Genomic DNA, 16167 nt, shown 5'->3' with positions numbered 1-16167 from the left:
TGACCAGGCAAAATGACCTGAGATGGCTGCCTACACACCTAACAACAAACAAATACACTTTCTGGTTCAGGAATGGCATTTTATATTGTAGACTGAATTATTTGCAGTGTAAACAGCGTCCTTTAGAAATAAAAACAACATAAAAATCATGACAGAATCCCATTAAGAAGGGTATAATTGAGCTGGAGAGAGTACATAGATTAGACTGTTAAAGGAACAGTTCAGTTTGAAAATAAAAACTGTGTAAATAAACTGTTACAAACAGTGTGGTATAATTTTTTCCCATAGAAAAGATCAATAAACCAGACGCCACCCATATATATAAAAACCATCAGAACAACTCAAATTCTGCTTGGTTCTCAATAGATTTGTCCAAAGAATTATTTTTTATGAGAAATGTTGTAGCATCTGCAGTAATTTACCCTTTTTGTTTTTATGTTCATAAGATATAATCACCACTGTCTTGGAAGACACATTTGCTCTTTCTATTATACAGGATTTAGAGTAAAGTTGTATTTGTAGAGTTTTTACTACATTTTGAAAGCTAACTTATTGTAAATTTGTGTTATCATGTTAGTTTGTACTGTGGTATACTAGCAAAAGTTATTTGTGTTTATATGATTTTATAGTGAGCTAAATTTTGGACTATATATATATTTAGTTTAAAGATATACTTTGGAGTGCTCACAAAATGCCCTCACAAAGAGCCCTGAGTTAAGTTAAATAAGAAAAAAATGTTAGAAGAACTAGCTTGCATACATGGACTTAGTCCCATTGTTAATCCTAGTTTTATGTCATCACATGAAATGGCATATAACGTTAACTGAAACACTACATTAAGCCCTTCATAAAGCATTAATTATTGCCAACAGCAATTCTGTAAAGCTTTTACAGAGATTTACAGACATAGGAAACATGGGTAAAAATGCAAAAAATCCTTACTGATTCAAAGGCCATAGAAATCCACTGGACCTTTGCATCCTTCAATCCCACAGCACCATGTGAGAGCTGTCCCGGAAGCAGGTTCGGTTCTGGAATGTTTTTGCATTCTGGATGTAACATTTGAAGAAAGGATGATATACTATAACCTGTATACAAAGTAGTGGAGCTGAATAAGTACGAATCCAGTGAACATACCTGCAAATTGAGTCTATACAATTATACACAAAACAACAGCAGAAATTAGATTTTAATTAAAAATTGGAAATAATATTAAACTTCAGATTTTGGAAGTTGTTATTTACTAGCATATTACACAGTACAATCATAGCATGTGTCAGTTTAGTCAGATCAATACAGAGATCACATTCACAGCAAACAATGAAGCAAGCATTATCATGAATGATATTTAAAGGACAAGGAAATCCCATAAACACAGTGTGTAAAAATAAAAGGCAATCTACACTAAGTAATGAAGCACTCATTAGTGATGAGCGAATCTGTCCTATTTCGCTTTGCCAAATAATTCGAGAAATGGCGAAAAAAATCAATAAACATATTGAAGTTGTGTAACTTTTGTGGCAAATTTTTGCAGCAGTTTTACGAAAAAATTAGCAGATGACGAAATGCATAATTTCTCCGCAAATCCATGCCTGGTGAAAAAATATGCTTATCACTAGCATTCATGATTCATCTCCAGTCAAATCACTGCTAGTCATTCTAAAATATTGCTGAGTAGTTGTATAGTACTTTCCCATAATCCTTAAGTCTTCCACTAAGACCAAGACCATTGATTCTGTGCAGTACATATTACCAGGGACTGGAACATGCACAGAGCAGACCAGGTAATTTTCAGAGAGGGCCGGGTACTCTACACGCATGCACAGACATTCTACACAGATGCAGATATTATGGCATCGTGATTGGTGGTATCTTATGCTGGGCGCAGCAGAGGTAAAGTAAGTATGGCTAAAATAACTTAGCTATCAGCAGGGCCAGATTTACATATTGGGCACCTCTAGGCCCGCTGACGTTCATCGCCCCTGTCCCCTCCCGTTGCAAATTTTATCATTTTTTATCATCAGGACCAGAGCAATGGTGTTTGGTGCATGGGAAATTTAAAAAACTATTTTATCTCCTGCGCATCCCCAGTGTTTCTAAACCAATGTGGGTGTGGTTGGGTAGCATGCCACCCCATAAAATCCTGTCGTCCTAGGCCTGGGCCTTGGTTGCCTCTCCTCAAATCCGGGCCTGGCGATCAGGGAGAGGAAAAGTGCCTGTTGTCCTTTAATACTTTAAAAAGGGTTGATATGAAAAGGACCCATACTGAACAACAAATGGTTAATAGTTTGCAGGTTGTATTGGTTTATAGTATGATCTATTCTGTTCTTTGGAATCTAGATTTATCTGCCATATCGACTATCTTGCAAAAAAAAGTTGTATTCTCAAAAACACAATTTCCTAAAACAGTGAGACATACAGTATCTACTGCATAAAACTTACTCTAAGATTCAGCAATAAATACTGTAATTTCAGATATGTGTTGTGTGGCTAAGCTTTTCATAATAAAATTATATACATTGCAAGTGCAAGACCACACACTCTTAATTAGATACTGTCATGGGGAAAATGTTTTTTTTTCAAAATGCATCAGTTAATAGTGCTGACCCAGCAGAACTCTGGCAATCTAACATGTGACTTGTGCTCTGATAAACTTCAGTCACTCTTTACTGCTGTACTGCAAGTTGGAGTGATATCACCATCCCCCCCCCCAGCTGTCCATCAGCAGAACAATGGGAAGTTAACCAGATAGCAGCTCCGTAACACAAGATAACAGCTGTCTGGTAGATCTAAGAACAGCACTCAGTAGTAAAATCCAGGTCCCACTGCGACACATTCAGTTACATTGAGTAGGAGAAACCACAACCTGCCAGAAAGCAGTTCCATCCTAAAGTGCTGGCTCTTTCTGAAAGCACATGACCAGGCATAATTACCTGAGATGGCTGCCTATTCACCAATTACAACTTTAAAAAAATACACTTGTTGGTCCAGGAATTACATTTTATATTGTAGAGTGAATTATTTGCAGTGTAAAAAGTGTAATTTAGAGATAAAAAATGCATCATAAAAATCATGACATAATCCCTTTAAGGCATGCATATTTAGCACTACAGCCATGTGTATTTATTTCCTTAAATATTCAGAGACCATTGTTACTCCTCTCATGACCATTGTTACCCTATGTAAGAGTGGCTGACCAACACATGACACCACGAGCAAGGTGTGTAAGATTTCAAATAAACCCAGGCTAATAGCTTAAGTACTAAGGACCTCCTCTGCATTGGTCAATGTCAGGGTCAGGATCCACAAACTTTCAAGAATCAGTGTATGTCTATTATGTCTTTCTGGACACACACCCAACTATCCCTACCTGCCATTGGTTGATGCGAGTAAGCCAGCAGTGTGGTGAGTCTTTTAATTTTCGACTCCCATCATCTACTTTTCTTGCAACATTGTGGCATTCCATAGCATTGGAGAATGACTCAGCAGATCAAATCTTTGGAATGCAAAGTGATGTTTTTTTTTTTAAATATTCTTTTATTTTAAAATCCCACATAAATAAACTGTTGGGTCAACCAGAACAGAATGTTTCTGCTATATCATGGCATAAAATACTCTCCTCCATTCTGTTCCCCAGACAAACTCATATTCCAACTTTTATATAGCCTAGGCCCTAGACTTTCCTGCCCATAGTTTCTTTCTCATTTCTCTGTGGCTCATACAGGTCAATCAGTAGCGTAACTAGATATTACTGGGCCCCACAGCAAATTATTTTTCAGGCCCCCAAAATGTTTAGAGGTTGACTTGTTTCTCCAATATTTATTGAAATTGTATATGAATTAGGGCCTCGTGGGGCCCCTATACCTCCTGGGCCCCCTGCAGCCGCAGGGTCTGCTTCCTCTATAGTTACGCCCCTGAGGTCAATAGTGATACCCCTTTACCCTTTTTAGTCTGTTGCTCTTCTGCCCACTATGTCCCCATGCACCTATTTTCTACTGTGCTGTTTGCATTGGCCTTTACTACTTTCCCAGTTTTTAGTTTTTATTTTCTTCTCCCCTAACTTTTACTTTGATTTCAGATTTTTTCAGCTTGTCTCATTTCTCATATTTCACTTTTCCCCCTGGCCCCCTTTCCCTCCCATGTTTGCCTTGATCTGTTTCACACTTGCATGGAAGAAATGAGCGATAGCTGATCCTTGGGATATGGGGCACACAGATGTGACAGGCACATTGCTTTCACTGCTCCTGACCTTGTGGTGATGTTTGATGTGTCACAGGTCAGGCACAAGGTTAGGGCTGGCATCAGCGGCAGGCAAGTTTGAGATTGTTTTGGGGGGGGGGGTGCCTCCTTGCCCCTATTTGTATATGTCCATGGACCACATATTGTTACAGGGGACCTTCAATTTTTACTATCCACTAACCCATTGCCAATATTTTAAAATAGAAGAAAACGTGTTTCTTAATACTTTTCAGGTCAACTGTTCTCTATTGTATGCCAATAAATGCTGTTACCCCCTCCCTTTTGGCAGACTTCCTGTTCAGGGTGCTGTCTTCATGAGGTGCTCCCGGCACTGTCTGCTAAATGCAAGCGAGTGGCATCCACTGAGGGGAATGAGAGAAGGACTGGGAATACAGAGTGAACAAGTTCATCTTGGCTTACGACATCTGCCTGTTATTTCACCACATGGCTAGTGATGGGCAAATTTGCGAATGTCCCGTGAAATTCGGGCGCGAATTCGCTGTGAATTTGCCGCAAATAAATTTGCGAAACGGGCTTGAAAATTCGCTGGTGAAAATTCACCGGCGTAAAAAAAAAATGGACTATTTTTTCCTGTAACTCCCTAGCTATTAACAGACTGAACTCCAGCAAGTAATGGCACTGGAGTCTGTACCAGTCAGCAAGAAATCATTCTTTATTAAAAATGGGGTATATAGTCATAGGAGGAAAGTGTAATTATGAGGTTTTACAATTTGGGCTATGCAATGTTTATTTATTGATATTGTAAGTTATATAGAAAATTAAGGGCCAGATGATATTTCATGAGAATAATTTCTTATGAGTAATTATATGAAAACTCAACAGTATGGGAAAATCTTGAATGGAATCAGAAGGTTCTCTCATCAAATTGAAAGTGTAATTTTTAGAAGATGACAATAATTATGTATGGCATTGGGATAGGGAGAAATTGGTTCTCATTTTTCTCTTATGCCTACTTTACAAATTTCACACTTACCAGATGGGAGGCACTGTGCACCACCACTCTTTACCAGCTCTAAATTGCTTGCAATGACTTTGCACAGCCTGCAGAGGTGGCCAATCTCTTTGAAGAGGTCAAATTTGTCGTCATAAATTACCCTGCCCTTTCAGAAAGAGAAAGGAAAATCATAAAGTAAACAAATCAGATTTCAACCTTTCCATAAGGCAGAATGTACTGCATGGAGATTATTAGAAATATGGTTTCATAGTACTGTATCTGCAATTATCACCTACCAGCTCTCCTATGACATGATTATCTGGGGCTGTAGTACGATTTATTCCTTTAATCCCAAACACTACAAATACCATAGCCCCAGTGTCTACAAGAGGACGAACAGCAGGCTTCCCACAGCCTGGGTTTAAACATGGGTTAAAACCAAGGGTCACAGATAATTTTCTTGGACTTCCTAGAAATAAAAATCAGTATAATTGTAAAACAACATTTTAAGCAGAAATTACAGGAAAGACATGTAAAAAAGTAGGCAGTTGTTTTTTTGAGCATTGTTACACCATATTTATTAGCATCACATGGAAAAATAATGGATATGCACTAACATTAAAGGGGTTATTTATTAAACCTCAAATTTTTCTGATCAGGCTTTTCAAAAAAAAAGAACTCAAATCACAGACCTATCAAGGTTCTGTTTAAGTCAATGGGAGTGGCACCTATTCTATATTGAAAATGTAGGGGCACATTTACTTAGCTTAAGTGAAGGAATAGAAGAAAAAATAATTTGAATTTCAAATGTTTTTTTGGCTACTTCGACCATCGAATTGGCTACTTCAACCTTCGACTACGACTTCGATTCGAACTAAAAATTGTTTGACTATTCGACCATTCGATAGTCGAAGTACTGTCTCTTTAAAAAAATACTTTGCCACCTAAAACCTACCGAACATCAATGTTAGCCCCATAGGCTTCCTAACAATTTTCTGATAGAAGGAAAATCGTTCGATCGATGGATTAAAATTCTTCGAATCGTTCGATTCGAAGTATTTAATCGTTAGATTTTTCCTTCGATCATACGATCGTAGGAAATGCGGTAAATCCTTTGACTTCGATATTCGAAGTCGAAGGATTTTACTTCGACGGTTGAATATTGAGGGTTAATTAACCCTCCATATTCGACCCTAAGTAAATGTGCCCCATAATGTTCTTTGGTGATCTTAGCACGAAAATCCGACCTTTTGGGATTTTTTGGCAAAAAAATCTAAAAAATCGAGGCACACTGGAAAAAAGCCTGATAAATTCAAGCAATTTGGGTTTCATATTAATAAATAAAGTCAAATCAAGCATGGGAGTATTGTCGTCAAAGGTTTCATATTTGATTTTGATCTTGCTTTGGTCAGATACAGAGAAGCACAGGTGCCATGTGAGCTAAAAACATTGTGGTTCATACCTACTTTTTTACATTTTGCACATTCACAAAATACTCATAAAATCCAGGCCTCTATACAAAAACAAATCTTACCACTGTCATATAATCAACAAATATTATTTTACACTACCCTAAATACACAAGCAATGTACCAGGAGATTTGCTGCAATTCTACAACCCAAGAATGTCCTTTATGTCATGACAACATCCCTCACCTCCAGCTGTCTTGCCACTCTTCAAGATGCCCAATTTCACCTAATTGCTCAATGTGTTTGGGTTAATTTTGGGCCAAATAAAAAATCTGTGCAATTTAGCCACTCACTGTGGACAGTTTTACTGTATGTAACCCTCCATTTAAATAGAGGGTTAGCGAGTAGTGATGTGCGAATCTGACCCGTTTGCTTTGCCAAAAATTCATTGAAGTCTAAAACAATTTTGACACGCAACAATTTTTTTCACCCATTGGAGTCTATGGGAGCCATGTTTGTGGTGAAACATTTTGCTCATCACTATTAGCAAATCTATTTAAATAGACTCAAACTCGACACCCTAAATTAGTAACTCGTACAAATAGTGAAATACACTGAAATAGAGGTGGTTCCCATTTATTTCGCCCCAAAAGTAATTTTTGTTCACACAATTTCTAAGGATAGCACATAAAAATTTAAAAAAGTAAGTTTGAAGATGTTGTGAAAGTGATTCCTACATATACAATTCAGAACAGCCCATTCTGTATATCAATTACATTAAAATTCAGATAAGCTACACCTATTTTCAGAAAAAATTTGACAAATTTTCATAACAAATTGTGTATTCCATTTAAATATAAAAATATTAATACAGTTTACCTTTATCACTGGGAACATAAAAATGACCTTTATTTGCTCCATCTGGACCAAGGCAATTAGTTGAAGATGTGCATACTTTACCATGAGAAGGGTTTTTATGTATTAAAGAAAAATAGAGCTTTCTGAAACAGGAGGAATAAAAAGTGAATTAATCTATGCTATCTGGAACCATCAACAGATAATATGTTTTATGACTGATATGAAGTCCTAATATCAGTTTCATAAACATAACATATAGGATATATAGGATATAGGATTTTACACATTACACACTTAATCTTAGCATATATGGTATGATATTACTTATATAAAGAGAGATAGTTGCAGAGAATATGCTTCAAAGGGAAACTTTTAAGTAGCTTTTTGGAAAATTAAAAACTAACAAGCACAATGGATTTATAGGTTGCTACAGATTACAAATTCATATACAATATGTTAACATTTTGGATACTCTACATACAGGCACCCTATTTATCAAAATTTAAATTTGTATATTTTACAGGGTTTTTTTCAATTGCAGTAAACTCAATTTCTTACCAACTGTGCTTACTTATTAAAGAATTTGAATGTAAAAAACTTGATCAGAAAACCATTAAAAAACCTTAAAGGCATCAAATTATTATTGTACTTATTTTTAATCGGTCTCAAAAAATTAGAAAGATTATAAAAAAAAAAAATTAAAAAAAAAATAGCTGAATTTTGCCTAGGACAGCTCCCTTTGACTTTTACATGAACTCGTAAGCTTGTAGATGCCAAAGTTTTACATTTAAGTTTTTCAGACTTTTTGCACTTACTAAATATTGAATATTTTAAACAAACTGAGATTTAGGTTTATTTCATCTTGAAGAAGAAACAGGCCTTTACTTCCAGAAGATTTAGAAATATTCCATACAATTTTGACCCTAAGAATCTTCAACCTTCAAAAAGTAAGGCACATGCAGTATGAATGAAATACCTGCTGACCACGAATAAGGTCAAATGGCTTATCTAGCACAAGTTAATAAAGCCACTGTGCAAGCCATGAAACAGGTTAAAAAACTCAACACCTAAACAAGGTTATACGTCTATCAGCATTTGTAGCCTTATCATAAATATTAAAAACCCTGTTGTCTTTTCTAAATGAAATTAAAAAAAACAAGGTGACATTTTGGGCAGGCAGTAGATTGTTTCTGACATAAGCTTAGTTTCATCTTCTATGACGGTAGCAATTTAAGCCTAAAATAAACACATAAATCTCTTATCAAGCGTATTGCATGTTGCAAAAGTCCTAATGAACAGTTTCTTTCTCATCTTTTAAGAGTATGTCAAAATCACAACACCCCACAAAATAATTCACTTAGGTGGCATTACTAATATAAAAATATATTTAACAACATAAAAATAATATATTAATAACAATAAAACTGCAGAGGGAGTTTGAAATAAAAAGCTATATAAGTGTATATAACAGGTAGGACTTGCCAATCCATATTTGAGTCAGCATCAATGAGATAACCATGAAAGAACAATACCTTGTATAGTGCTGCTCTTTTTCTGCAACATAGAAACTGAAGTCAAATTTCCAGCCTCTTTTGGTGTCACAAGCAGATGATGTTAACATCCATTTCTTGGGGCACATCCCCCTATTAAGGCCTAAGGTGGACATACAAGCTGTCAGCTTCCAAGTGAAGTTACCATAAGGAACCTTATATACCTAAACAATGGATTAAGGAAAACAAGTATTTACAATATGACCCCCTTAACCCGGGTGAGTGCCCAAGTAAAAAAATACAATCATGTAATTATTAATATTATTATTAACATGTATTTATAGAGAGCCAACAAGCCAACATATTGCACAGCGCTGTTGTATCAAAAGGTCTTTCGAGAAATGTTAAATTAGACTCAGCTATAGATGTGAGATTTGATAATGGAAGCAGCTTCATAGCATTGTCAACACTCATTCCCATCTGTAATCTAGATTGCAAACTGGCACCATAGAAAAACATGAGCTACTTTAAAATGCTTTGCAATTGGAAAATCTTTTTTTCCTTCGTGAGTAGTCATGAGTAATCCTTAAAATATTTAGTGTATTTTAGAATATAAAATCCTACCTCCAGTAACACTACTTTCATCTGTGGCTAGTTAATTATGCAGAGAATCCAACTACTCAGATCAAGGTTGCATCCATGGGGGGCCCATTTACTAACAATCAAATTTCTTTTATTTTCCACAAATCTCTAAAAAATTGTGGTTTTCCTATTTTTTTCCTCTAAAAATTCAAGATTTATTAAGGGGGTAATATACTAAACTCCAAATGCAAAAATCCTGAATAATTTGTGATTTCTTTTTCATAAAATTGGACTTTTAAAAAATCAGGATTTTTTCCAAATTTATTAAACCCCAAGAATGGAAAAGTCTGAATCAGAAAATCTGGTATCTCAGACCTGTTGAGATTACATATAAGTCAATGGGAGAAGTCCCAATGATTTTTCGATGTGCTCTGGGTTTCGCGCAATACACCAAAGTTTTCAGAGTTTTGGGCAAAAAAGCAGAAGAAATCTGAGTTTTCGGGTGAAAAACTGATTTGAGCGGATTTGATTGGAGTTAGTAGCAGAAAATGTTGAGATAAAATCGGACTTTGGTAAATAATCCCCTAAGTGTTAAAACCATGAAAACCACTAATACAAAACATAGCCAAGTTAAAGTTGTCGAGGTCTTATAGAAGTAATTGGGAGCTGCGCTGATCCTATTGGATTGTTTTAAATCAATTCCAACTTTTAGAGGTTTTTGTATTTTTTTTAACTAGGAATTGTCTTTATTTAATTTTTTTTAATTTATTATTTTATTTTATGTATGATACAGGAACAATGACAATAAATAATCACAAAAAGCCATATACAGGATAATACAGGTAAATTAACAAAAATAAATAAATCATATAAGTGCATTAAATACAGAATAAATTTCACTTGCTTCTAGAAGGATCATGGCCTTATTAATTAGAGTCAGGGGTCAGAGTGAGACTTTTAAGAATGGCTTGTATTTTAGACCTTTCAATGAGATCTAGGGTATATAGAAATGTTTTCCATTTTGACATGAATTTGGAACGTTTCTTAGAGTTACTGAATTTGCAGAAAATTGCTTCCATAATACATAAGTCTTGTAGTTCAGCTATGGTTTCTTTTAATGTAGGAGGGTAAGCTTGTATCCAATTCCTTAATAATACTCTTCTACCAGCAGCCAGTAGTAACTTTAAGAATTTTATATTATGTGAATCAATTAGCTGAGTTGGAAGATGTGGAGACGTTTCTGCTGAGGGTATTAGCTGAGGGCAAGCTGTAGGATCAAGTTAATTTGTAGTTTGGTTGACGAGTTGAAATAACCCTCAATTTCCAGAAAGAGTTTACCAAGGAACAATCCCATAAGTTGTGAACAAAGCTGGGTTTATGAAGAGAACATTTAGGACAATTTGTAAATAAATTACTATTCTTTTAATTATAATTTAAAGCTTTATAGACAAGATGGATTAGTCGAAAATTTAACTAGTAATTGTCTGAAAAACTTTAAGGTTTTAGAGGTATTCGTATTTTTTAGAGCATTATTTTCCATTCATACTCGGATATATTTGGATCTTTTAATAAATGTCAAATGTCATAAATGACAGAGAAAGTGAGTTTAGTTGTGGTTTCAAAAACCCTCTAAAACCACTAAAAACCAACCTTTGATAAATAGGCCTCCACATGTATGAGAAATGCAAGATCTGATTGTGCTGGGCAATTACATCTAATGAAAGGAGCTGCAACTTTGGTATGATCATGTATTCATTTTTTTAATTTCTTTTTTCTGTGTAAACCACATCATGCTGAGTTGCTAAGAAACTGGATGATTTTATGAGGTATAGAGGGGCCAGTACAATTTTAATTCATCAGCATTGAAATTATTCCTATAGTATTCATATCATTACTTGTAAAAAAAAATATCTAGCACTGTTAGGGGCCGATTCACTAAGGGTCGAATATCGAGGGTTAATTAACCCTCGATATTCGACTAGGAATTAAAATCCTTCGACTTCGAATATCGAAGTCGAAGGATTTAGCACAGATAGTTCGATTGAACGATCGAACGATAAAATCCTTCGAATCGAACATTTCGAAGGATTTTAATCCAACGATCGAAGGAATATCCTTAGATCAAAAAAAGTTAGCCAAGCCTATGGGGACCTTCCCTATAGGCTAACATTGACTTCGGTAGCTTTTAGATGGCAAACTAGGGGGTCGAAGTTTTTTTTAAAGAGACAGTACTTCGACTATCCAATGGTCGAATAGGCGAACGATTTTTATTTCGAATCCTTTGATTCGAAGTCAAAGTCGTAGTCGAAGGTCGAAGTAGCCCATTCGATGGTCGAAGTTTTTTACCTTTGAATCCTTCACTCGAAGTTAGTGAATCGGCCCCTAAGTGTACTGATGTTTTGTGATAGCTTTGCTCATTATCTATTTTCTGTTATACAGCTGTATAATATGACTAGATACTGTTTTCCTGTTACTGTAAAAATCAGGAACATTTTCCAGGATTATTTAAAATTATGGAAGACAGCAGCATCTTGCAATAAAAGTTCATTGACATTGTTTTTGAAAGTGAGGTGAATCTCAAAACATCACACAAATGTTTTTCTCTGTATTCCAGATATAATAACAGAGACTTGTATTGCACCTTATTGGTGGAGTTGGGGAGAGAATAGGAGAAGAGGGAGAAAGGGAGGTCATTCAAATAGCATTGCTTTATGTGTTGTAAAATTTAGATGCAGGATGCCAAAGGATGGGCAAGCTGGGTCTCTGAATTGTGTTTTACGGTCTAACTTCCCATTGCCCATATTTTCCCATCTGCTGATTTTGTTGATTGATTTAGTCACCAATATTACAGGAAGGCACTGGAGTCACTTTAAACAGAGTTTGAGTTATGATGTGCTTGGGTGGAAAACTATATTTAAAAGGTCAAGAAAAATGTGTATCAATTAATAAACCAGATTTCTTTTCAATAAAATGTCAGTACAGGACAGTGTAACAGCTACAACAGGAAAGCAAAATGAAAACCACACACACAAGAATAATGTTTGAGGTGGACAAGCCTCCTTCATTTTCTTTGTTCACACTCATTGGCCAAATAAAATTTTAAATACAATCTTGCTTTGCTCTTCTGGATTTGATTGCATCTAGGGGATCTAAGCACCATCAGCAACTGTGGCAACTACACAAGATTAGAACTAATTAATTTATATACTAGTGTGACAACTACACATTCATTAACAGAACTTATTGTAGAATACAGGATGCTTGAAATAATTGATTAGAAAACTACTAAAACAATACTCTTAGTAGTAGATTTATCAAAGGGTGAAGTCAGTACTCAGCACAGAAAAACTCACCCGCTTTCTATTAATTTGTATAGGATGTTTATAAGCATATTTTGTCAAAATAGTGAACTCTAATTGAAGTTCTAATTCACCCATTGAAAAATATGCTTATAAAAATTGAGAAAGTGAGTTTTTCTATAGTGAGCTGTATAGTGAGGGGTAAACCTGCCCCTTAATGCACATCAATTCTTAACATTACTTATCAGTAGCATAACTAAAGAAGGCCACGCACAAATTCTCTGTCTCTCTCACTTGCAAATTACCTTTTCCATTGCTCTGGCAGACCCCAAGGGGGTGCCAGCCCAGTTGCAATGGCACCCCCAATAGTTAGGCCACTGTTACGTATCTTTGATAATAAAGACAACCTGACAAATAAAAGCTCTTTCACCTGAAATGTGGAGACATCATCCTCTCCAGGGAGCATTGGCTGCCAGGGTGGTATGGAAGAGGCATTGTAAGAAAGCCTATATATTGTAATCCGTTCTTCCCACATACATTTTGTAATATACACCGTTCTTTGCAAATCTAAACAATTGAATATGAAATTAATTAGTGGCAACACGAGCCATTAAAGTTACAAAACTATACAGTCCGTCCTTTGTTGACTATAGATGAATATAAACTACTGTGTGTTTTTATTTCGTAAGTTAGTAATTAAATTGACTAGATAAACCTGCAACAGTGCTTATGGATCAGAGCAATATTAATTATCCTGAGATTAATATTAATTGATATTCCTTACTTACAGGTAGAAAACCAAATCACAATATGAGTTCTACAGTGGTAATAAACAACATAGACACTGGAAAACAGGTATTGCTACTGTGTGGAACTGTAGGAACGAGTTTGCATATTTTATTTTTTGCTACGAACCCTGATGCACATTGTCACTATTAGCTGCTCGAGTACTCCATTGTGAGAATGAGCCCCTCTTTTTTTTCTCTGATGAGGTCCGTATGTTGTTCTGAAGGCTGCGTGGCTTCTCCTGAAATAAGCCTATCTCCAAAAAAAAAATCAATAATAAGAAAGGCAATCCAGGAACTCATACAAAAAAATTTAAAAGTTTAATGGGTGAGAAAGTATTCTATATTTGTGCTACAAATCATTTAAAATCTTTATTCACAATAAATATATTATGGTTTAAAGTACTCATAAATACACAAAAACAACTTCTCCCATTAAGGAACAATGTTTGAAAAGGTTTATATATTATTTTGTTAAACATTCATTGCCAGGACTCCAGTAAAAAGGAGAGTTTGCAAAGATTCAGGTCCATTTTTATATGTTTAAAGCAAATCAGTCAAATCTGTATAATAGTTTACTTTAATTGGCCTCAGAGTGCTCCCACATCTTTAGAATGTTTCAGTTATGCTTGTCATTATAACTTAATTTAGTCCTTTATCCTTGGGCTAAAAGTATTTTCTATTCTGGTCCTTTTGATGCAGATTTAAAGAGGTTGATCACATGAATGCAATGAAAAGAAGAGAGCTTAGATAACCTTTCAACCTCCTGTTCACAGTTTCTTTTGTCAAATTTAACTGATGCAAGTACAGAAGGCAGTTCTTGCTTCTGGCCACACCCATGATCCAAAGTGGATTTTTAAGAAGGCAAAATTAGAATCACTGAAAGTAATCTATGTATGAAAAATAAGAGCATAACAGCGAGATAGATGATTTCACATGTTCCATTAGTTGATATTATCATAGTCACACTAAAGTAAATGAGTCTGTATGTTGTTTAACTTAGTTCTAGATTCCCATGCTTGATGCATTAAATATTTCATTCAAATGAATCTTGAAAAAGTAAGCACCAAGTCTGTAGGCCTTATTAAAGTGTAGTTATACAAGGCAGCAGTGCAAAGAAATGTTAGAAAATATATTTTGGCACTTTAATAGGTCACATTTATTGAATGAAAAAATGAGTATTGTGAAGGAATTCATTTTAGGGCTTTTTTTAAAGGGAGATTAGGTATTAGGTTAGGTAAAGGTTTGAAGCACTTTGCTCATTTGATTTGTGTACACCAAGAGGCAGATTTACATAGGGTCGAATATCAAGGGTTAATTAACCCTCGATATTTGACTGCCAAAGTTAAATCCTTCGACTTCGAATATCGAAGTCAAAGGACTTACCGCTATTAGTTCGATCAAATGGTCGAACAAACCTTCCCCATAGGCTAACATTGAGGTTCAGTAGGTTTTAGATGATGAAGTAGGGAGTCAAAGTTTTTTTTAAAGAGACAGTACTTCGATTATCGAATGGTCGAATACTACTTCGACCTTCGACTACGACTACGACTTTGAATCGAACGATTCGAACTAAAAATCGTTCGATTCAAAGTCGTAGTCGTAGTCGAAGGTCGAAGTAGCCAATTCGATGGTCGATGGTTTTTTAATTCTATTCCTTCACTCGAATTAAGTAAATGTGCCCCCAAATGTAATCATTGTAAGCAGGTCTAAAAAGTCACCTAATGGCACTTAATTCAGCATATACAGATTAAACATGCTTTGGTTCACATGGTACACCAAACAGCCAAAAATGTATTAGCCTATTAAAAACACTTTTGGTTATACTGTAACTATAGGTTTTTTAATGGAAAATATATCTATCTAAATCTATGTGGCATTGGCTTATCCCAGAATGAAATCCTGCCACTTTACAGATCTACAGTCCATGTTGCTTGTTTGTATGAGGACTACATTCAGATACAAGCAATTCAATGAATGGACAGAGGGTGACTTTTACTGCCAGATTTCTTACTTTTTTATTTAGAACCTGCTTATTATATTTGCTTTGTGCTATCAGATATTCTATGAGGGAGCACGCAGAATATCACAAAATTGTGGCATGTACAGGTATATGCCAAGCTGATAATATTCTTTGTAAGGTCACATATTAGGATGTCATGATTTGGTGGTGCAATTTACTTTCAAAGCTACTATTACAACCCCTTTAAGCATGTTTTGTCAAGTGACAAACTGGTGTCAAGTATCTTAAAAGTATCTGCAACACTTTAGACAACAACAGACCTTGAGGGAAACCTGTTATCAGCTAGCAGCTGTTTTATTGTGGAAGAGATATTATGCATATACAATGTACCATCTGGATAACAGATTGACTGAGAAAGCCAAAAATAGGATCATTGTTTATCTATACTTTATGCATTTACATTTATTTTCTGGCTTCAGTGACGATGAAGCAAAAAAATAAACATACAGTACTGTAGCTTTATTAAAGATGCAGGAATGGTACCACTATATTATGAATACATTTATACAGTTGCAACGTAGTCCAT

At 35.3% G+C, this 16167-nt stretch overlaps 1 protein-coding gene across 1 annotated transcript in view; it reads right to left on the bottom strand.

Annotated features, from left to right (window-relative positions):
- Positions 1-16167, bottom strand: part of LOC108696366 (protein dispatched homolog 3) — a 64085-nt gene that overhangs the window by 11649 nt on the left and 36269 nt on the right. The window contains exons 10-16 of the mRNA XM_018225666.2: positions 13749-13871; positions 13264-13400; positions 8995-9176; positions 7484-7605; positions 5491-5663; positions 5234-5360; positions 943-1088 (exon numbers count right to left, since the gene is read on the bottom strand). Coding sequence (XP_018081155.1) covers positions 943-1088; positions 5234-5360; positions 5491-5663; positions 7484-7605; positions 8995-9176; positions 13264-13400; positions 13749-13871 — 1010 coding nt within the window. The remainder of the gene's footprint in view (positions 1-942; positions 1089-5233; positions 5361-5490; positions 5664-7483; positions 7606-8994; positions 9177-13263; positions 13401-13748; positions 13872-16167) is intronic.

This window comes from Xenopus laevis, chromosome 7L (genome assembly GCF_017654675.1).
Source record: "Xenopus laevis strain J_2021 chromosome 7L, Xenopus_laevis_v10.1, whole genome shotgun sequence".
In the NCBI taxonomy this organism is placed as follows: domain Eukaryota; kingdom Metazoa; phylum Chordata; class Amphibia; order Anura; family Pipidae; genus Xenopus; species Xenopus laevis.
The sequence above is the reverse complement of the archived record's forward strand: the minus strand, read 5'-3'. Positions and strand labels throughout refer to the sequence as shown.